Source organism: Ambystoma mexicanum, chromosome 8, assembly GCF_040938575.1.
Source record: "Ambystoma mexicanum isolate Mex_15411 chromosome 8, UKY_AmexF1_1, whole genome shotgun sequence".
NCBI classification, from domain to species: domain Eukaryota; kingdom Metazoa; phylum Chordata; class Amphibia; order Caudata; family Ambystomatidae; genus Ambystoma; species Ambystoma mexicanum.
Genome location: NC_090929.1, coordinates 1,192,683,789 through 1,192,707,800, shown reverse-complemented (window position 1 = coordinate 1,192,707,800; position 24,012 = coordinate 1,192,683,789). Strand labels below are relative to the sequence as shown.

The 24,012-nt window shown below is 45.2% G+C and overlaps 1 protein-coding gene across 6 annotated transcripts in view; it reads right to left on the bottom strand.

Annotated features, from left to right (window-relative positions):
* The window catches only part of ATAD1 (ATPase family AAA domain containing 1), a 791,357-nt gene that overhangs the window by 690,616 nt on the left and 76,729 nt on the right, over positions 1–24,012 (bottom strand). For 2 of the 6 annotated variants that reach the window (XM_069611286.1, XM_069611285.1), the window contains exon 2: positions 17,454–17,573. The exons of the other annotated variants lie outside the window; for them this stretch is intronic. In XM_069611286.1, the coding sequence (XP_069467387.1) occupies positions 17,454–17,573 (120 nt within the window). The remainder of the gene's footprint in view (positions 1–17,453; positions 17,574–24,012) is intronic. 6 annotated transcript variants of the gene reach the window in all.

Genomic DNA, 24,012 nt, shown 5'->3' with positions numbered 1-24,012 from the left:
CACTGACCCACTGGCCATGTGTCAATTAGTTTCTAATTTGTAGGCCTCAATGCTGCCTCTCTGTCTGCAAGAACTCGGATATCTGTGCATGGCTCAAGGCTGCGCGTACGTGTGAAGGCCCCAACTCTTCTTGCTTGGCAAGTCACGCCTTTTAGGCACCGTGAAATCGTCTCCATGAAATTTGTGTATTTGATTTTAGCTTTCTGTCCGCCAAATGCCTTCTGCTGCTCATCTCGAATCCTTTGAACAGGATACTCTGCTCTTGGCATCATAAATTGTATTAGCCTGTGTCAGCTAAGATGATCTTGGTTTCTTTGCACGGGTCTCATGCATCTGAGTTTCGTTTCTGTCTTTGGCTTTCGATTCCCGTGTTTGAGGGCCTTCTCTCCTGGGGCTTCTAGTAACTTGCGGTTGGTTCTGCCCTTTTGCAAAGTGGACATATGCTTCATATAAAGTGCTCCTTTTGAGATAGATGTGTATGTGGCGCTTGCCGCAAACTAATTCTCTACTAAGCATAGCAAGCCGCACAATTTCCTCCGTTTTCTTGCGTTTCCAAGCATATGTACACGTGTAAACTGGTTGCATATCTTTGTAGCTCTTACGGCATAAGCTTCTTATACTTGACATCGTCCTTTTAACTTCAGGATGTCGCTTAGCCATGGTGTTTTGTCTCTTTCGTCATTCACAGGTCGTCACTTTCATTATCTGAGAGTCAGTCCGAGTTCTTGTGACGTCACCATTCGTGTTCTTTTAAAGACCTTTTTGGTTTCTTCAGGGGCTGTACTCAGACGATCTTCATTCCGTTTCATTTGTTGATATGGTTTCCTCAATGGATACTTTACTGTCCATGTTTTCTCTGGTGCCGGTATTTCAATAGGCGCTGTTTTTCTGATAGGTACTGGACAGAGCCCCACTGCGGCTCTCTGCTGGTTTATTTGCTCATCATATGTCACGTATTTTGGCGTGAACGCTCCTGGCACTTCGAAATGGACGGTTGGAGTGCGGCCCTTGCTTGGGACTTCCTCTACAGAAGTTGGTGTGTTTTTAGGTATTTGGAGGTTTATTTCCCTTTCGCTCTCATGGAAGCTATTGATGGTCATTTTCATAGGTATTAAAGGATCTTGTCTCTGGGCATCACATTCCATGGGGCCTCGAAATGTAGATCTGTATATGGTTGAATTTCCAGTGGGGATGTCAGTCCGCTCAGACGCCCTTGCAGTGACGCTCGTCATTGCCATGGTTTGTCGCATCATATGTTCGTTGGCTCTCTGGAACTAGGCTGAATCAGGGCTTAATTCTTTTATATCCAAGTCTAGTGGCCAGAGTGATTCCGATTCCTTGAGGAGCAGAGATCATATGATTTTTTTAGTGTATGCACAAACAAACACAATCAAATTGATTTGAGAACGGAAACTCGATTGCTGCTATGTCTCGAGATTCCAAACTGCGAAATCCTGGGTATGTGCTTGAACAAGCAAGAGACATTTGAGCGATTGAGCATCAATCCATCATTCAGTGGCAGCAGTCGTTCTAAGTAGACACACAATTTCTTGATGACATGATTCTATACAAAATCTTATCTTTAACGGTTCTTTCGAAGTTTCTGAATTCAAATACGGGGCTGCGCTCTGTTTTTTCAGTTGCCATCAGGCTCTTAGGTACTTGGATTATCAGTGTTTTTAGGGCTGCTGGAGGGCTTGCTTTGTTGTTGATTGATAGACAGTCGGGACGATGGTTAGCCGGCCACAGATCCAAACTCAAGAGGCCTAGTGAAGATCGATTTTTGCCTTCTTCGGAGGCTGCAACAATTTTTTTCCATCTTTCTTTCAGGGCCAGGAACTGGGTGTTTTCTGGGTGCTCGGTGGATATATGTTTGCTCAAAGCGATGGGAGGCGATAAAAATCTAATGTGTGGTCAATGGTGACGTGTTCATGGCTGCTAGTGATACCGTTGTGCGGGTCATTTCACCATTTGCTGATCCCTCTTCATAAACTGAAATTAATTGAATCTCTGAGTCGCTATTGGCACATTTTTAAGTTTCGGGGTGTGCTCCAGTTGAGTATCGATTAAGGTGATGCTAGGCGTCCGTGGGGACGTTGCAGTCTTATTCCCAGAATGTCTCTTTTCCTCACAGCTTACATTCTCTAACGATGCAGCCGCTCGTTCTGGTAGAACGGTTTTGAGGTTTCGAAAATATCTGCGCGCTCCGCCCACTTTAAGTATTTGCCTCGCCGGTAGATTTTTAGATTTCTTTAATAGTATACGTTTGTTGTTTCGGGCTAGTCGTTTCCTTTTTTTCCTTGAACAGAAGATTTCATAGTTCTAGTTTCTATCCTCCACCACCATTATCATTTCTGTGCATGGGTCCACAGCGGTGGTCGGCGGCCAGAAGGCCACTGAGCTAAAGGATATGGCTTGTATGCTAGCAGAATGAGCTTCACATAAAGTCTCAAGATGAGGTGAGAGAAAGATTGTAGGTGGTAAATGTAGCTCAGTGGTCTGGACTTCAGAATCAATATTATTTACCGATATCGCTGAGACTGTGGCAGAGGAAGGAACTAATGCTGTCTTGAATGATTGAGCGTGTGTCGGTTCTGTGGTTTCAGTTGCCTTGAATATTCGATCAACATCACCAGCGAAAATGTTTGGATTTATTATAGGCATTGGTATAGGAGGACTAATATTTGGTCTGATTATAACCTCAGGATCAAGGGGTGCTCTTTTGTTGATTCTTTGCCCGATTTCAAAGAACTCTTTTGCTACATCTAATTGGATCTTTTTGTTCGCTTCAATCTCTCTCATGTGATCACATAGCAACTTTTGCAGCAGAGTCTGATCCCGATCAATTCTTTGTAGAAGTAAGGATATGAATCTATGTCTATCAGTTTGGTGTGAGCCATGGCTAACAGTGTCGCCTGATCTGTGAAACTCAAGTTGATAGACTCGTATAATTTGAGGAATGGTTCCTTAGCGAATGTCAGGGCCGGCATTAAATTCCATTGAGTTTGAAAGGGGTCAACTTTTTTCTGATCGGCTTGGCGATGGTTTCTCTGTCCAGTTTTTTTTGGGTCATGGTTTTGGGTCGAGAGCTTTTCAGAGTACTCCTAGAATTTGAAGAACAATCAGTTATCTGTTGTAGTTTCGGTGGTTTCATCGGAGGGTGATCGGCGGCGTTGGAAGTGATGGGGCCGCTCACTATTAGTCTCTGCGTTAGATCGCACAGCACTAACCTCATTCCGCTTGTCTGTTGTCTCGCTGTCGATTATATTGTCTTGCAAGGCTGGAGGTCATCTGCATCAGAGAGGGGCGAGTTAACACCTATCTGTATTTGGCACTCATTTTGACAAGTACAAAAAGGTATGCATCTCAGCTGGGCTGAGGATTTCCATGTCGACGAGTTCAACTCTTTCTCTTTTCTATGTAAGGTATTTGATGTCATAGATTTATGGTTGGAAAGGGCATTCATATCAGTTCCCATATCCTGCATTGCAGTTAGAACACCACCATCTTCAAGGACTTGGTGTCGATCTTGGTCAGTTTCCAGGTTTCCGTCAGCTGCTTCAAAACAGCATTGTGTAGCGCGAGTCATAGAGTTGGCAGCAATTGTCTGAGGATCAGCTGCAAAGTATAGATTTTGAATGTGCTCTCCACCCAAACTTTCGCTATATACAAACTATTTTAACTTTCCTTTCTGTTTTTCAAGTGGTTCAAAGGATGTACTTTTTCCAAGGAGAGCAACCTCTAGAGCAGCGTTGTATGGGTTGGGTTTATTGTGTGTTTTCACATGATTCTGCAATGTGTAGAGGGTCGACGTAGCTTTGTTCCTCTGCTGCCACTAAGGAAAGAGCTTTCGTTCTGATAAGACTCCAAGGGGCTGGCTTCTGTTAGCCTGAGCCCCACGCTCGACAATGAGTTTGTCTCACTGTGAGCTTTACAGTATTTGGGTGAGTCTCTTGATTCCAGGCTGCTGTTAAAGCCAGCAGAAGGTGTGCTCGCACAGCTGGTGGGGGAAGAGGTGTGTTTTGGCTGTGATAGAAGTAAGCAAGGCACAGACTCTTGGTTCCGAACTGCTGTTAAAGCCACCAGAAAGTGGGCTCCCGCAACAGATGGGTGGGAAGTGTGTTTTAGCTATGACAGAGGTGAGGTGGGGGAAGATTGTCTGTTTGTGAAGGTTGTGATAAATGTTTATCAATATCAGGTAGGTGCAAAACTGTTTCTTTCTCAGAAACCGACATTCTCATTTTTATTCAAGAGCTCTTTAAATCATCATACTTAGAGAGTATCCATGCTAGGCTACGGGTTTGCAGGGTTGTAAATGCAGCGCTCGGGTCCATCTGCGGTTCTTCTCGTCTCTGCATTTCGTCGAGCCGGGGACGCTGCAAGCACCACTAACAGCACAAACAGCCATGCTCTGCTGCTCTGCCTCTCTGCATGGTGGATGGTGGTTTTAAGGTAGTGCTGCTCCTCCAATTCAACCAACAGGGAAAACAGACTGCAGAGGCTGCACAGCACAAACAGCCACTCTCCGCCTCTCCACCTTTGGATCCAGTCGCTGGAGGTGGACCAGTGCGGGAGGATCACCTTGGTGGGGGATGGTCGGAGTGGGGGTGCTGCATCCGATGGTGAGACACGGTATCCCCCTTTCCATACCCCATTTTATTTTTTAGGATTCTCCAATGTCCCAACCCCCCCCCCATCCACCTTTCTACAGAAACACTGGGCCGAGGAGGAGGGCGACTGCGAGTAAAGAGGCTAACCCTTACATATCTCATTGCACATGTCTGGTTAATCAGGTCAGGCTAAGTCAGGCACTTGACCTTAATCATATACATCTGAGACCCATTAACTCACCCCACCCGGATAAAAGGCGGAACATAGAGACACGGAGCAAGGTGAGACACAGGAAGGAGCAGATCTTCCGGGGCCAAGGCGAACCCACTGGAGCAGGACGCCCGATCGAGGGACCAGAGCGAGGAGTAAGAAAACCCTGAAATTCCCTGCAGGAGGTCGTTGCCTCTGGGAAACCGTGAAGGAGATGCAGAGAAAGACAAATCCCAGACAAGAAGAAGCCTGCAGTGTATTTCAAGGATGCCAGCGACCCTCCCGGATGAACGGCAAAGTTGTGGAGGCAAGGCCAAGCTTGTGGATTTAACCTTGACTCGTGAATGAAAGCTGCAAAAACGAGAAAAGAATGCACACAACTGGTGAGTTAGCGAAAGAAATGAAAGGCCGGTTTGTGTCAAGAAAAGATTAAAGCCGCAACAGTAATGAACTTGTGAGTTACAGGTAACTGAAGCCAGCGATACAGAGTAGCGGAGTGGTCCGTTGGAAGGAAAGAGCCCACTCGAAAGTCTCTGCAAAATGTTTTATGTCTTTTTATAAAGCAGCAAAGTGACCAAACTCTGAAACACACAATGGTCAAGATTAACCCCCGCGAAAGGGGACGTTAAAAAGGGGATTGCTTGAAGAGGAAGATTTCTTTGAACCTTACTGTTTGAGGTGTAGAACTATCAATACCAAGAGACATTGCGTCAAACAACATGAGGGGACAGCTGAAGTGAACGTCCAAGTGGTCCTGATGAGGTCTATTTTTAAAAGCCGAGGTCCATTTTAAAAGCCTCACACATTCGAAAGTCTTCGACAACCATGAAAGGGCCGAGCCCGGCTGAGGGAAATCGGAAACATTAAATAAGTTGGGGGAAACGAACCTCTAAAGAATGTGAATGAAGCTTGGGGAAGGGACCCCTGCAAGTGCTGTCATTGCGAGGTCCAAGCCAGACTGAGGGAGGCCCACATGAACTATTGATGCTTTGAGAGGTCTGAGCCTGGCAGAGAGGGAGACCTATGTGAACTTTTGTTGAAATGTGAAAGAACTTTTGGAAAGCTGGAATAAGTGACTTTAACATGGAAGGCCAAGTGGGCCTCTAGCCACGATTTGAACTGCATTTATTTTGATAACCTGAGCCAGAGCGAGTTAACCTGTTTACGGGGCTGCCTTACTACGTACTGCCAAAGTGGGGAGGAGTGCTAACTCAGACACATTGATCCTTTATGTTATAACATTGACTTGTCTTTGCAAACACATTCCCCTTTACACACTTTTTGTGTAAGAGATAGGGCAGGCATTAGGTTTTGTTAGTATAGGACATTTTGATTTGACAGACTGACTAGGACTGTGTTTTCTTTATTATTTGATGGTAGAGACTACTCCCATCATAGCTATAGGGCAACGTAGGAGATTTCCCAAACCCCAAGAATCTAATGAAGGTTTTTTGCATCTGGGTCATACTTGTGATGCCATGCCTCCCTTACAATACTGATCGCAAAATCAAAAATTAAAAAAGATCTAAATAACTGTAAGGAAGCGAAGACCTACCCTTACCTACGTGTGGGTTTCTACACCGAAATAACAAGTGTGTCTTAAAAGGGCGCTAGCCTCACAGACTGCACTCATGCAAAGATAATACACAACAGTGTTGTATTAGTTAGTAAAGTTTTTGGATTAGAAAATACAAATGAGAGACACTTTGTAAGTGTATAAAGTAAGGTTCCTGTATTTTTAAATACAGCAATAGACAAGTGTATTGATTGCATATATTATTGTCTCAAAAGAAAGGCAATTATACATTCATAAAAAGGACTGTCATGCCTTTTTGTTTCAACAGATGTTAAATATACATGCAACAAAAAAAAGGAGCTTTTATGAATCAGGTATGAATGAAACCTATGTGTACACAGCGACCAAGAATCCCATGGTAGAAATTGAGTCCTCTTTCTACTGCCACCAATAGTCGTGATTCTCCCCCACGCCCATTTTTCACTTGGCCGTGGCGAACCGCCCGACTTGACCACTGGGACCGAGACGCTACTAGCAGTAGGAGGGATAATGCGGGTAAGTCTCGTTTGAGTACACCCGGATGTGTTGGGGTATACTGTTGTATTTGATAGAATCCTGCGTGAGATTTAGTGATTGAGAGCTTTGCAGCTGTACCGTGTCCGCGTTGTTCTACATAGACACCCGGCATGCAGTGAGCCGCGGCAGGGCTAGCGGTATGTCCCGCACTGACTTACAACTAAGGGAGAGAGAAATCCGTGGTCTCGGACCACGGAGGCAAGATGGAACAGAACCCATGGGTAATGAGTTTTAATGCTGAACGGATCGAGCAATATTTGATTATCATGTTTCAACGCTCCGTTGGTATCCAGCTTTATGTCTGTGCTCGCCACTATCTGCACATATTGATGGGATGGTGGAATAGCATGTATAAAGAGCGCCCTATCCCAGGCAAACTATGAATTATGCCAATGGGGTGAGATGAATGTTAGGACACATCATTTAAGATGCGCTAACTCTGTCTTCCATCCCAGCAGAGCTGAACATGTGGAAGTGTAGAAAATAAAGAAAACAATACTGCCGCAGCAAGAGATTGTTGCGCCAGCAAGAAAGCTAGACACACTGGAAATTGGGACCTACCATAATGTTAGTGAGTAAATCACCTATTTATTCCCCGATATGAAATTTGTTGTCATTGAATTGGCTGAATTTACTGTGAAAACGTTTTGCCGAAATGAAGATGGATGGTTTTTAGGCTTTTTCAATTGTGCCCACCATGTGGTTTTCTTATAGGGAACCGGAATAGGAGTAGCAGCATGTGATGCACATGTGTAAAATCAGCAGATTGGTGATTTGTGACGCAGATCGATGAAAGGAATGTGAAAAATTGACCCTGCTCTACTAAAAGTAAGTGATGGGATTATAGAGAATGGAATAGATCTCGTTGTCCTGAGCAGGAATTCGACCCATAGAGAGAGAGAGCTCCTTGCTCACTGAGTGCCTGTGTCTCCTCTCTTTTCAGGCTTCTTTGAATGTATACCTTTGGAGCATTGAGGATTAGTTCCACAGTTGACACTACCGCCATAAATTGTGTTTGAAGGGGAGTGCAAACTAGTATAATCAATAGAGATTTATACACAACTGATATATGTCTAAAAAACGAAGAGGTTGGTTAGTAATATGTTGTGTATTGTTTGTTTGTAGATTTTTTTCTGGTAGAATCTTCCATTGGATGATGTTATCTGGCTTAGGCAATATTGAAGATCTACACATATCCTGAAGGTGGTCAAGAAATGCATGGCTAATTTTAAAAAGCCCTTTTGTAAAGACAGAAACATATGTAGATTGTTTTAATAAGCCGAGGTGCTATTGAACTGAGATACACACTGTTACATGATATGGGTGTAACCAAATTAGACACTGATGTGTGTTTTATGAAGGATCTTATGAACCCGTTCTGTTTAAACTTATCATTGGATGTGTATGAGTGAGATTGAGTATGTATGGTGGAATGAATCTGATGAGGTCTATTGAATATGGATATATGTGCTCTATGAGCAAACAGTGTTAAAACATTTTAAAATTGTTTTGTCAACGCATTTGATTTTTTGAATATTTTCGTATGATAATTTGTTGTTAATATCTTTCCAACCTCATTACCAAGGTCCAGTGCATTCATTATCCCTTACACTACTACAGGGCTGCCCAGATGCGCATATTGGTGGACCAAGTCCTCCAGATAAGGTGCCTATGAGGCCTTTCTATGCACAGAAATCTTAATACGGCCCTTTTCATTCTTCCTTGTGTACAGCTTACATAAGCCATTTATAGCAGCACCCCCATAAATCTTGGAGGTCACTGGATACAGGCTGGCCAGCAGCAGCTTGCAAACCCACCCTTTACTTTAGCAATCAACACAGTTCCTGGAAAGAAGCAACTGGGATGAGTCCTGGTCTATTTTTTTTTTAAACTCCCCGTTAATAATTCTAACAAGATAATACTTTTGAGTAATATAGAAGGGCATTTGTGTTTTGCTCACTTTGTTCAACTGCCTGAATTTTGTAGGTTGGTTGTGTTATTGAAGCATTTTGTATCATGATCATGCTTTTCACATTGCTTTAGGACACGTAGTATTGTGTAAAATGAAAATGGTCTTAAACTAGCGCTGCATTTCTGCTTCATTTTCCTCGGTTTTGATCAGCTATAATAGAGGCAGCCCAGTTGCAGCATCATGGGCACTTCATATTTTGTTCTCTTTTCATCACAGAAGCACATCAATTGCGTTTGAAGTCTCGAAGTTTTAGAAGAGCCTCCCAGCAAGCAGTTGTTTGGCATGTGTGAGAAGGTAAAGCTTTTGGTGTTCTATATGAAGATGTGTTTTATTTAGTCTTAAAATGGTATGTGTCCGTGTACATGTGTATGCATGAAAGGGCACTGTGCATAGTTTGTTGTCTTGGAGAGCAAGAAATAGCTGGGCATGTAGTCTGAACTTTACTTTAACTCCCTTTCTCACCACCCGCCCACTTCAAGCAGGTATAATGGGTCCAGGTAGAAGCAGTGCAGTGGCACAGATTGTATAGGTACCTCTGAACAGGACTGCTATATATTCAGGCAAAGTAGCCTAATTTATCAGCAGAGCTGCTATACGCATGTCATGGCACAGTGGCAATTATTCACAACAGGGCTAATTGCATCATGCCCACATTTCTTAGCAGGACTGCTAAGTTTTGGGACAGTACCTGAATTTCTTAAAAGAGCTTCTGTAATGACAAAGCACGAACATGTGTTGGCATTTTCTGCAGCGGGCTAAAGTACAGTGCCTGAGCTCTTACCACCGGTTTCACTACAAAATTCCCGAATTCCATTACTGCGATGTAGAAAACCTTCCATGGAAAACAAAAAATGTCCCCCAAAGAATAGATGGGGAGGGGTGTTGGGTAGGGGTATTTAATAAAGTGGGTGGATATGGAGGGGGGAGTGCTGTGAGCGGTCTCCCCCTGCTTTTAAAATACAGAAAATGTGTTTTAAACGCAGGATTTTCGACCTCGCAGTAAACAATGTGGTATTTTCACATAGATCCCTCCCACCACTTTCCTGAGCTGGAGTGATGCACACTGGCGGACAGTGCGAGAAGATGGCAATGCTGTCATATACTTCAATCCCTCCCACTCTGCCTTGCGCTTTTCAAAATTTCTGCTTCTCCCATGTCACATTAGTGAGTCCCACTACCAGAAATCTAGCACATTTCAAAGCCTCATTATGAATCTAGACTCATGTAGGATAGTCCAAACAGGCTGAGACATTTTTACAAGCCAGTTATGCAAGGCAAGCCTCACATGGAACTGCCAGTGCCCTAACCCTATTTGCCTTTCCAAGTCAACAGCGTGTTGGGAAAGGTAGCTCAGTTGGTCATAAACCCTGCTGCAAAGATCATTGTGTAACCTGTTAGTTCAAGTCCTGTTGATAGGTGAGCTAGTGTGTCTGCATCAGAGGTATGTGGTTAAGATGCAGATAACATTCAATTGAAACAGAGCTGACTTGGTACGAATCAAAAGGACTACTAAATGTTCAGTGATTCAGAACACACCTCTCTCACCGGGATCATACTATTACTGTGCCTTTTTATAAGGCAACCACTGTAAAAGTTGACTTTTTTATTTCAGCTATATTTGTGGAGGAATGGGTACAGTATATAATGAATGTAGGGGGTAGCAGGGGGGATGCGTGGCGGGGCGTCTCCCCTGCATATACATGGGGTGAAAAGGGTGTTGAATTTCTTTCGTTTTTAAATCAGCATTTTTGGTGGTCGCAGTAAAAACAGCACAGTGATCGCATATATCCCCTCTCATCAGGCCTGTAATGGCTCAGAAGAAGCACATCCCATGAGGGCTGCTATACTTTTAACGGCTCAGAACACACATCTCATCTGGGCTCTTATACTTGTAATGGCATACAGTGCTGGTAAAGCATCTGCATTCAAGCAAGTACTGCATCTGGTGAGACACCTCTAACTCTATAATTCCAAGCCTAATGGCTAAAAGAAGGTTTGCACACATTTAAAAAAGGAGCACCCAATGGTAAAGCTGCCCTGGATTTGTAAATTGAAAATGCATTTTCAGCTTTTTCAATATTTATTAGTGGTTTGACAAAAGGCACAAAGGAGAGAAAGAGCAACTCTGAGCCTAAGCAATACAGGAGAACAAAGTGAGGGGTGGGGGAGAGGCCGCGGGAACCAAGAATGTATTAGACAATCCAAAACAGGAATTCGAGCAACAGGAAGAGAGACACCAATGAGCTATATAAGAGAGCAACAAAGAAAGCGAGATGGGAAACAGAGGTAAATAATAGGGGGCGGGGGAGACACACAATAGGAGTGAGGGATAGAAGCAGAGCAAAAGAGACAGATAGTAAAATAAGAATACACAGATCACAGCAGACAGGGAGATCTGGAAATAGAAAATCCAGATTAGAGAAAGGCAGGCCAATAACATAATAGGCAGTGCAAGAAAGCTAATCAAAAGGAGTAGAAACTACAACAGAGTCATTTCAACCGATTCAGAACAATGTAGGAGGGAAACAGCAATAATAGAATGCAGAGATGGGAGAGGAAGAGTGACAGAGCAACAGACCGCAAGACGTGGAATAGCCAGAGTTAGAGGCAGAACACCAGAAAGTGAGAGACTGAGGAAACAGAGGAGCAAAGGGAAGGAGAGATGGAGCAAAAACATCGAGTGGCTGTCAAGCAGGCATTGCCATGCAGCAACAGTAAACACGAGGCAGAGAAGTGATGCTGGTAGAGTGAGGCGGTTGATTTATGATGTAACTAGCTGACATCTGTAGTAGTTCTTAACAGAGTTTGGGTGTCCAAGTATAATGAAGATGAAGCTGGGTAGTACGCATTGACAAGTTCTTTGTCACTAATGTTTTCACACAGTTTTAATTTTATGCACAAATCGGATAGTTGTCAGAAACTTTTTTACTCCCTTGCGAAGGAAGAAACTAATAGTGGGCACCCGCTTGCAAAAAGTCCCAGGCGGACCCGAGAGGAATTGAAACAGCCTGGACTGCCTGAACACGAATTGGGTTTGTTTTACCGTGGCAGAAATAACCTCCACGGAAAGGACCGAATGAGAATGTACGTAATGCAAAATTGCTCATAAAGTCCTATTCAGTCATTCAAGGTGAAACAACCCCAAATCTAAAGAAACCCTGACCCCCCCCTCCACCCACATACTTTCCTTAACTTCAGTCTCGCTGGTCCCTGTGATCGGGAACTGGCGCCGCAGGGTCCTTTTATTTTATTTTTCTTTTGAGCGGGTCAGCTGCAGGGGTGTCCCCGCAACCCTCCGCTCACTATACTGTATAGTCTATCAATACATAGTTGAAATTATAGTGTGTGTGTGTGTGTATAGTATGGTGAGCAGGGGTTGCGGGGACACCCCTGCAGCCCGCCCCCGCGTCTCTTTTTTTTAACCTACCCCACCAAAAGACCTAATATACATACCACAAAATGTTTGAACGTTTGGTAGTTCAAACTTTTTGTAGTATGTATATTAGGTCTTTTGGTGGGGTAAGTAAATTGGATTTGGTCATTTTGGCCGAATCCCCTGAGCACCGCTAATTCCCCTCAATACCCATAACAAATTTCACAACAAGGAAGCCAGTACCAACAGGCCATCAGAGGAGCACTCCCAAACCCCTCAGAGAAGAGGAAAACAGTATGAGCGCAAGTAGAGGCCTTCCTGCACCTGCTCACCACACCAGAGCGTTGCAGAGGAATCTTCAAGCCCGGAACTCAGGCAGTACAAGTTAAGAATATTGGGAAAATGGCAACAACAAAAAAGACGAAAATCTGCAAAACAAGCTGACATCTCTATGCCATTAGCAGCCTCCTCTACAGAAAAAGCAAAGAAGGGAGACCGAAGTGAAATTATGCCACCGGTTGTGAACCCAGAATCAGCAAGTGGCCCCTCTGGCCAACCAGTGACAAAAACAGATCTTCAGGAACTGCTAGCAGCCATAACTAAAGTATACCAGAAAGGCACTGAGGAGGTTATGAGCAAAATCACGACCCTAGAAAAACACGTGGGCGAAATTGAAGATAGAACAGCGGAGATCGAAACCACCCTATGCGAACAGAACTTCGAAATAGGAGGGCGCAGACCGGATTGTGGCACTGGAGGCCAGATGCGAGGCCCTAGAACTCAAACAAGAAGACGCAAAGAACCGCTCCCGTCACAATAACACCCACCTCCGGGGCATCCCAACATCAGTCTCAGACTTGGAACTCTTCACTTGGGACCTATTGCGCTTTCTTCTAACCCTACCAGACGAAGCCCCACTTTAACTGGACAGAGTTCACAGAACCAGATCAAAGCAAGGCTCTACATCCCCTCTGGACGTACTAGTGCACTTTTAGGAAATAATGCAAGAAGCAAGAAGTTCAGCACGCATCCACTTCAGGGACGCCACCAAATCCCTATACCAAGACCTGGCCGCATCCACCCTTATGAAGCATAAAGTCCTAAAATGCAGCACTGAATGGCTTCGCAAAAGGAAATTGACATACCAATGGGGGTTCCCTACAGCTTTGCACTTCACCTGGGAAGGTAAGCCCTAGCTCATCCGCTCCGCGGAGAAAGCAGAGAGATTCCTAAACCCTTGCTGATAAGGAAACAGCCTCAGAGGGAGGTTCTCAGAGGAACTCTATGAAATCCTGGACCCGAGTAGATCGACGACGCAGGATCAATGGCCCTCCACCCAAATACAGGCAAAACAAAACCTGAAGGAGTGTCTCCGCAGACCCTCCTACTCTGTAGATCCCATAACGGCAAACCTAAAGCCCTACCGAACCCAGTGTTTTTTCACCCGCAGTCTTAACGGAGAACCAACAACCAGGGAAGCCTTGTGCCCCCCCCCCCCCATCAACAGGCCTACTCCCAATCCGGAGGAGCCCATAGGATAGGTCTGCGTCAAACACTAGGTGGATCAGGAGCTTTAAGCAGAACGCCAACTTGGAGCTTTACTCAAAGTCGCAGGAGCCCCTGTGGCCTCTAGGCAGAGCGGTTTGTGAGGGCCCGGCCGGTTACCCAGTTGGTCAAGGGCTGGGGTTCCAGCAACCTGTTTCACTGGGGGCGAGAGGGGAGGATGGGTAGTTGAGGCGGGGCGAGTTATTAGGGGGGACTAAAGTGAAGAGACAACACTGAACAACGGCTCAGCAGAGGAGAATCAAAGGCATTCATCAAAAGCAACCACACACCTAAGCCCAGGTGGAAGGAAAGCACCTTAGGACCAATGAAGCAGAACCATCGGGAGCAACCCCGAATGACATACCCAAGTAAAAGGCTCAAAATGGTAACCTGGAATGTGCTAGGGCTGAACATTTCAGGCAAGCGTAAATCAGTGGAGCGTAGACTGGCCCAGCTACCTGCAGATTTTGTCTGCTTGCAAGAAACGCACCTCCTGGAATCGGACGAGAAGCAAATCAATTTCAATCGCTATTCCAGGTGATTTTTCACTACATCAGGCCAAAAGAAAAGGGGAGTTGCCCTACTAATTAACCGAGAGGTCCCCCTCACACGAATCACAGTTCAGCGTGACCCAGCGGGAAGATACCTCCTAATCGAGGGACTCCTGATCGAGCAACCCATAACCATAGCGTCGATATACTGTCCAAACAACGCACAGGACCACTTCCTCCGGCGTATCCACCCAATCAAACGCATTTGCTGAGGGCCACCTTCTTATTGGGGGGAGGGGACTTAAATCTAAACCCAGACCCACACAAAGATAAAACACTCCACCCCACCAGAGAAGACTTTGCCCGTTCTATTGGGCTTTCAGAGTTCATAAGGGAAACAGGCACAGTAGACGCTTGCCAACAAGGGAGCTTGCGACTAAACGTACTACTCACACGTACACAAGGGATTCTCCAGACTGGACCTTCTAATAGCAACTAGCACCCTATTCCCATGCTTTGAGGAAGTGCACATTGGTCGCAGAATACTATCTGATCACGCCCCAGTTATAGCCCGGCAACTAGTCCAGGGCCTGCCAGAGCCCCCTCAAAGGTTATGGAAATTTAAGACCACATCCTTGCAGCAACCTGTAGCGAACTATCCAAAACTATCACTCGCTATTTCAAAGAAAATACAGCGAGAGGTGACTATGACGCAATGAAGCCAGTCACAAGGGTAGCGATGAACTGCACGGCTGCGCTGAGGAGAAGGAACCAATTACAGCAGACCAGACTAGAAGATAGGGTCGCTGAGCTGGAGGGTAAATTCAAAAATCAGGAATCTACCAAAGTAGGCAGAGAGCTAAAGAAAGCAAAAACCTCTCTAGAGATGCACCTGGCAGGCCCATCAGCACGGGCGCTATCATACACCAGGCAGTATTACTACATAAACAGTAACAAGGCAAAATGCCTACTAGCACACAAACTTAAAAAATAACACATGCAGAACATTCAGTCCCTCCGAGCCCCGAAAGGTAGGCCCTGCTTCTAGAGAGGGAAAAGCTAGAGCTAATGGTAGAACATCACAGGGAAATCATGTCCGGGCACCCACAGACAAAGCTGCACAAACTAGGTACCTACAATCGGCCCAAAAGGTAAACCCTCACCGTCACCTTTAGCACCGCGAGCGCCCAATTACAGCAATCGAATTAGTTGAAGCAATAAAAACATTACAAAATTCCGCCCTAGGCCCTGACAGATTCTCCACTCTGTTCTATAAAAAAATTAGCCCACATCCTGGCCCCCCCCACCTCGCATCCCCATTTAACACATTCCTCTCCACAGGCACCATTACACACTCAATGGAAGTGTCCCTAAGAGTACTCATCCCAAAACCGGGAAAAGATCCTGAACAATGTGCATCATACAGACACATTACAATGACGACAAGATTTTCTCAGAGGTGCTAGCACATAGACTAGCTCCGGTTCTCCCTGATTTGATCCACACAGACCAAACGGGTTTCATCCCAGGCCATAGCACACATGATATTAGGCGCACTGTAAACAATCGAAAACAGATCGGGGGGAGACTTAGCGGTGCTCTCTCGACGCACACAAAACATTTGACCCGTTAGACTGGGGTTACGTTCAGGAAACCTTAGCCCACTTCGGGTTTGGCCTGAAATTCACAAAATGGTCTTTAGCCCACTACCAACGTCCAAAACATCCCTTAGAATAAATTGCAATAGATCCCCCAAAATCCCCATTACCAGAGGCACTCGACAGGGCTACCCCCTGTCGCCTCTAATCTTCTCACTCTCCATGGAGCCCTTCGCCAGCAGAATCCGAAGCAACCCACTGACACACGGGCGAAGGTGAAGGGGACCACCTAGAAATGCAGCCATGTACACAAATCATGTCCCGCTTACCATGACTTAAGCCGACGAATCCATGAAAGCTCTATGGCTAGAGATCGAAACAGCACTAGCCATCAACATCCCACGATAGCTTAGAGAGTCTCTGGCGTCTATACACCCTGTCCCATGAGCTAAATCCCACTTCAGCTACCTGGGAGTCCAGATCCCAAACAAAATTGAGAACACATTCCGCATAAACTTTCCCCCACTATTCAAAGAGCTGCAAAGCAACCTGGAACGCTGGCATGCACAGGAAGTGTCCTGATGGGGAGAATCATGGCCCTGAAGATGAACCTGGTTCCGAGATTACTCTATCATTGCCTGGCACTCCCCATAGCCGTCCCCAAGAAAGGATCTGCAGAAGCTGCAAACTAAAATCTTGAAATGCGTCTGGGGAGGTTGGGGGGGGGGCGCAAATTGCTAAGCGGATCATGCTCCGGGTATAGCTAGTTCCGGACGTCACCCGATTCTGCCTGGCAGCGCAGCTCTCGCAGGCCTTTGTGTGGCTATCAACCACGAAACAACCTTGCTGGAAGAAAATGGAGGAGGACTGGAGCCAGTACTCGCCAGTCGAACTCCAGCACATTAGTAGACTCCAAGATCCTCCCAACTCTGGCCCACTAACTGCCACCAGAAACACTGTAGACAGCTGGAAAAAGGCAGCCCACAGAAGGGGTTCCAAAAGCACTTTGGGTCCCCTATCCTCAATCTGGAACAACCCCAAATTCTCCCCAGGTTTACTCCCAAACGGATCTGGAAAGTGGAGGGAGGGGGGCTTAAAGCAGATAGACTTCTTTGGCAACCGTACCTTCCTAGCATTCAAAGAATGCTAAACTAAATTGCAAGTGCCGGAAATAGAACATTTCAACCTTATACAAACTCTTAGACAAAACAGATCCCAGCAAAAAGAAAAGTTACATGCAGAAATGGGAAAAGGCCATGGGAAAAGAGCTGGAACCAGAGGAATGGGGCTGAATCTGGACACAAATGAATAAAAGCTCAAAATACATCAGAAACAGGGAAGGGCCATCAAGGTGTGCTACAGATGGTACCCGACTCCAGGCACCATGTTCCACCTTCTCTGGACATGCCCGAAGGCAACGCAATTCTGGAAGACAGTACTAGAACAAATCTGATTAATCACAGGACTGATGATCCCATGGGGCCCAGGGATTGTCCTACTGGGGGGCACGGGCGAAGGGCAATTCCCAATGACTGGCCGCTTAGCGGACCTATGCGCTCACCTGCCCACAGCGGCAAAAAATCGCCAGAGCCAGACTGTGGAAACACCCAGAGAGCCTGGCCACTCCCATCTGGTGGGCTAAATGCTGGGACATAGCATTCGCAGAGAAAATCACGGCCATCTGCAACGGAAACAGAAGCAAATTTTACAACGTCTGGGTGCCTTTCCTAGATTACACAGAACAATTTCCGGCAGTGACCCGGCAACCTCCCACCGTTGAATGAGGAAACTGGACTGAAAGATTCCCATGGAGCTGGTTCTCTGATGAACCTCCGGGGCATCCGGAGTTACAGAAATAGACAGAATCTACTCGGCTGCACCTACAACCGGCCACAGCCCCACAGGCATCATAGAAGATATTACAGACTTCCGCCCACCCATATGCTGAGCTACGACTCCAATGTGTGCCCACTCTGTCAAGGGCAGCCTGGGTGAATCAGACTGGGACTGGGGAGGGGGTCGGAGGGTGGGGAGGATCCCACTCTGAGCCTCCTCCCCTAGCCTCAGGGACTTGCTCGCTCACCCATGCATCTACTAGACTCCTTCCTGCGGTGCTTGTCCAGTCACTGCAGCCTTGCGGCTTGGCGCCGGGGGTGCGACCTCATACTCCCTTGATTTTCTGCGACTCCTCCCCTTGCCTGGGTAGCAGAGGGTTGGGGGAAGCCCTGCCGATCCCCTCCCGGCTCCTCTGTTGGTCGCCTGCAGACGCCCTTCCTCTCTCCTCACTCCCAGCTGCCGCGGGCACCCTGTTTACCTGGTGCAAGGGGCGGGGGATTTCCTGCGACTAAATTCGGCTGCTACAGCTTTATGATGGCCCCAAGCCGGGTCTCCACTCCAGCCCGCCTTTCCATTACAAAATTAATTTACGGCCACAGCGGGCCAGGACAACTGCTGCGCCGTCGTGGGGTTCAGCCGGCATGTGGTCTGCGGGGGTTCAGCCGGCATGCGGTCTGCCACTCCTCTGCCTGGACTTGTGTTATGGCGCCTCAAGTTCCCCTGCCTTTTTACGGCATCTGTGAGGATTCCGAGTGCTCTAGGGTGCTGGAGGGAGTCCTAGAATCTCCTCAGGCTTTCAGAGTGGCTGCCGACACGTTTACCTAGTGTCGGCGGCCATCTTAGAAACTGATGGCTTCTCTTTGATGCAAAAGATAAGCAGCAGATTTCCTGAAGTTTGTAAACAACCTGTCAGGATCTGCCTCATTCGCGCCTAACAAATGCTTAATAAAATAAAACATTCAGGTAAGCACAAGGACAATCCAGAACACAGATGTTCAACACACACAAAATGTAATTCTTAACTATGCATGGCTTAAGACCTTTGAATATGTGGTAACATTTTTTTAAAATTTGTGTCACAATTTGCACGTGTTGCTGCTTGCAAATTGAAACTTGTTGCAATGCATATTGTATTCAGGAGTTTATGTTGACTGCACACAACAGAAATATAAGCTGTGAGAATTCTGAGAGCATTCTTCCATTTACCTCCAATAAGACCCCCTATCAGATGACTGAGAAACGGTCATATCCTGTTGGTTTCACTGATGTCCCCCAAAGTACTGTGAAGAAGAGGGTGCTAAGAGTAATGCATATGGCCTCTGAAAAACACCACTATGGTAATGGGACGAATTAGATGCAGAGTCAGACCAGCATACTCAGTGAAAATGTCCCAATAACAATTGAAACTAAGTATGCCCACCTGCAAGCCATTAACCAATCACAGGTGTATAGAAAGGAGTGGGAAAGCAGCTACAACAGTAGTAGTCCTGGGAGTGACAGAAGCAGACGTGAAGGCAGAAGAGAAGCTGAAAGGAGGCGAGACTCTGAGGGGAGCCGGTGTATGCAGTGCGGCAGCCTGGAAAGCGCCCACACCATGGGGACTAGGAAGGCTGTTGGTCCTGGCAGGTGTGGCTAGGAGCTGGAGCTCCTTGGGACAGAGGCGAGGCAGAGGAAGGAGGCCAGCTGAGAGGCAATTTTTCCACCCACCAAGAGGAATGCTTGCCCTGCTGGGGCACTGCGATAGGTAGAGGAAGAACCCCTAGAGGCAATTCACGAAGTTTGTGGCAAGTGCAATAGAAAGTCTTCAAAGGGGAGCCAGTGAGTGCAAGAGGCTGAAAAACCTTGTACGACTTTGATTGCGAATGCTACAGGAAGAACTTCTATTCTATCCAGTTTTTAAAGTATACTTTGCATCGGGAGTGGTTGCGTTCCTTCAAAGAAGGGAAGGGACTTTTATCGAGAGTTTCCATGTGAAATGTACTTTAAAGCAAACAGCCTCTGTGTCAAGGAGGAAGACCTGTAGAAAAGAGGAGCTTTGTGTAGCTGTGAATTGTGAGCAAAAAGGCACAGAGAAAAGGGGAGCTATATGAAAAGATGGTGTGAGCAAAATTCCCAAGAAAAACTATGAAAGATTATTTAAGCATTGGGGTGGCCAACAGGAGGGTTTCCAGAAGGGGGAGAGGCCTAGGAAACCCACAGAGATCCAGCAAAAGATTAATTAAGCATCAGGGTGGCCCCCAAGCAGGAGAATGATCCAGGAGGGCCGCAGAGACCCCACCATTAATAAATATACACTGGGAAGGTTTCCAGGCAGCGGAGTGACACAGGAGAACCACAGAAAGCCAGTAAAGAAAATCTGAAGAAACAGTAATTTATAAAGAAAGTGAATGTTGAAAGAGAATCTTATTTTGGCTAATGTACTTTAACAAGAGGGCACAGCTAAAGGCCAGGACACCTGGTTGCACGAGCTGTAATGGGTGGACCGTGTGACACAACTGCACCACAACCAGCAGAGCCCCCCATTAAATAAGTGAACGGTGTGACAAGTGTAAACTGAATAAACCAAAAGGAGTCATTAAAAATGGACAAAGGAAACCACAAGGAAAGCAGTTGAACTTTTGTATTCTATTGACCATGGAGAAGGGAACCCCTACAGATGTAAGTTGAACTCTGGGGTTTTACAAAGTAGAACTTGACAAGTTGAACATTGGTGTTTGAAAAACAAACTTTGTGAAATCAAAAGGAGTTTGAACTTGGGCAGGGGGAAGTCTGAGAAACCCACTGAAGAGTGGGAACCAGAGGGCTTTGAATTTGAGAAACGGAACCCGGATAAGCCCAGGGAACTTTGTGAACTAAGGTACTGTCTTTTGGCAAGTGAATCCTGATAAGCCTGTGGACCTTTGTGAACCTGAGTGTCTTGAGCGTGGGGAAGGGAGCTATAGGAGAGCTCCAACAACAAGTTGTTTTACTTTTTAACACTATTTAATTTATTAAGATATGGACATTCCCTACACATTGTTATTGTATAGAAGTGAGGACAAGCAAAGGTTATGACACAGACAGTATTTGGCGTTGGATGACAGACTTATACTTTCCCTTAGATAAGGAACATTCCCACCTTAGAGCAAGTTAGGCATTGAACCTTCCTGACCCATAAAATAAAGGTTTTCGATACTTCAGTTGTGTGTGTCCTTATTTCTGTCTCACAAAGCTCAGGATAGGGAAACGTTGATAAGGCAGTGTGGAACTATTCAGAGCATACTTTTCTGTATATAAGCACTTGCTTCTCAAACTGAAGAGCAAACCAGGCTGGTTCAGAACCTCACATCTTTACTAACCGAACGGAACTTAGCAGATGGCAAAGTTTGGATTAAGTGCTTCAGCAAGTACAGGAAGAAGTGATTTGTCGATCTTGGTCATGGATGGCAATGTAAGATCAATAATAGTTGAACATGTCGCTCATGTCGCTCCATGCTTGGGTATTCTGGACCCTGGTCAGCTTGTTTCGCAAAACTCGCCATTGCGAGCAAATACCGCAATTCAACATCTTTCACGATCTAACACCAACAAACAACAGCATGGCGTCACTGTGGTCTAAGAGATGTGAAGAGATTCTGAGTGAATATGGAATCAGTTTGGACATGCTTCATAATGACCCGAACGCCGCCAAACTAAAAATCTGGCGTGCGGATTGGGATCAAACTTGTACACAACGAGCTGCAGCAAAAATGATGAGTGAGGCGCCGCTCGAAACTCGGGCATTTAATTCTCCACAACGCTACATTGAGTTGTTTCCAGATCCTCAGGCATGAAGAATGTTCATGATGCTGTGTCTAAACATATTTAAAACCAAAGAACAGTTGGCCTCATGGAAATGTAATAAAATCACAAATCCATTGTGTAGACTATGCACTAAAGACAAGGAAACCCTTAAGCATTTGGTGCTATTTTGCACGACACTTCGATCAGAAAGGACAATCCATCTGGGCCCTTGGGGCCTAAATTACCCCTCCCTTTGTGCTGACGATTGGTGGACCAATATGTTTCAAGGATCGGACATGAAATTGATACTACCATTGACTCGTTTTCTAATGATAATTGAAAATCGTTTGAATTTACTGTTGGTTGATGAGTAATGAGGATAGTGATTGGACCGCACAGAAGAGCAAATGGGAGGGGTATTTCTAAAGGACTGTGATTCTTTGATGTGTTGTGTTTTGTTTGTGAATATTTTAAAGGTTTGTGATAAACCGATAAAAAAAAAGATTACAAAAAAAATTGTTGAACATTTGAAATCACAATGTATGAGTCATAAGACTCCTCAATTTAGAACACAAACAGCAAATGTATACACGATTTGCAAATAATTCAAGGTATGGTATTTGGAGCTGACCTGCCAACTACTGGGCAAGAGGGGCTGGGGGAAAAGGAGGCATTGTGCAAGGCAACAACCAGCTTTGGTGGCAGGGTAAACCTTTGTGAGAAGATGATACATGTACAGTTGCACAGACATGACATTTCCAGTAATTAGCGTGTGTTCATTGAGAATGTGACAACTTGTTGTAATAACAGCTTTTGCACAGTTTCTTCTGCTAAATTTTACAGTAATGCATTTTTTTCTCAATATTCCTTATGGCTATTATAGCGAACACATGCTCATATGTAGGCACATGTTAATACAGCTTCCTTAATTCATTCTGTGCCCTGTTCCTTATAAAAGCGTGTTGCTTTTATGAGTTGGGAACTCCTCGATAACATTTTATTTCCTGAAGTTCATATCAAGTCTCCTTGGAAGCCCAAAAGCAGGAAAGAATGAAAAGTGCATTTATGATTACCTAATTAGGCCAGAATAGAAAAACAGACATGAGGCTTACAAGGCCAAAAACACTGTCTTTTTAGTGGCCGGTTGCACAGACTAGAAGATGGAGGGGGCATGGGGGCTCTGTAAACCCAATGCGTAAATACATGACAAAACCCTGTGAAGTAGTAATTATCACGTCACAAAGAATGGAACATTTAAATACAGTAAATTATGACCAAACATATCTCACAATGTACAACCAAAACCTGGTGAGAGGATAATTATTGGAAATAAGGCACTTGGTGAAAAAAACATTTGTTTTAATGTTTCAGATTTTAGTCTGGGTTCTCACATCAAGACATGGACGTAAGTAGAAGTAACGATGAACTGACTTAAAACTTCTGGATGGATAACCCTTGAATTGAGTTCTGAAGTCCTCATCACTCAGGGATTATCTATTAGCACTAGCCTGCGGCAAGCACAATTTAAATATACACTCAGAATGTACAACACAAGAGTTGCAACACACAGGGCTGGAAAATGTTGCTTCAGAAACAATCAATCAGAACGGAAATACCAACAGAGCTGGGAACTGAACAAACATTATGACATTTTCAAAAGGGGTTCAAACTATTAAACCACTTGTACTGGAATCATGGCTGAGGAGAACAATACTGCATTCCGGCTGTAATTCTCAATTGGAGGTACCAAGACTTGAATCACACTAGATCACGGCGCAGGAAACTTAACATATGCTTGAAAGAGAGTTCACTTTAAAGAATGAATTAAGGGTGAATTAAGGGTGAAAGTGCTAGCTTGCCAGATCTTTCAAGTTAAGATGATTTTTAAACATGAAGACCATGCTTACAAATTTGACAGAGTATGTGGCCAGTAGGTAGCATTCTCAGCGGTCATTTTTGAGAACCTAGGAGCTGACTGTGGTAGGTCAGACTCAAGATGACAAGAGGTCATGGTTCAACACTTGTATTTTATTGAACTTAAGAAGGTCTATTCTAACCCCATCTAAAAAAGAAAAAAACTAACTAACTGGTGCTAGTCAGTAAGTCTTACAATCCTAACAGTCTTCTGTCCAAAAAGCCTAATGCAACCCAAGTACTGACCCTCCCACTGATACAAATGACTGACTAACGCAATGTTGACCAAACTAGGTCTCTAAAGGATTTCTTCCTTAGTAGTTGAAATGGTTGTTGGGTTCTGACCCCCCTCCCCCCCACCCAAATGCCTCTTTGTACGTTTCCAAGCCTTGTGCCTGGCAGAATAGTTCAGAGTTCCAATACAAATGCCCTTTAAGTCTTTCTCTTGTAGAACAGCCTTTGACTTTGCTAATTAAATATGTATTTATCCACTATGGAGTATGGGGGGTGTCCCTTATACACCAGTATCTCTGGCCACCTTCTTGTCACACTTATTCTACCCCTTCTTTGGGTCGTTTGGTTTTCACCCTGCCAAGGGCCTTCCAGTT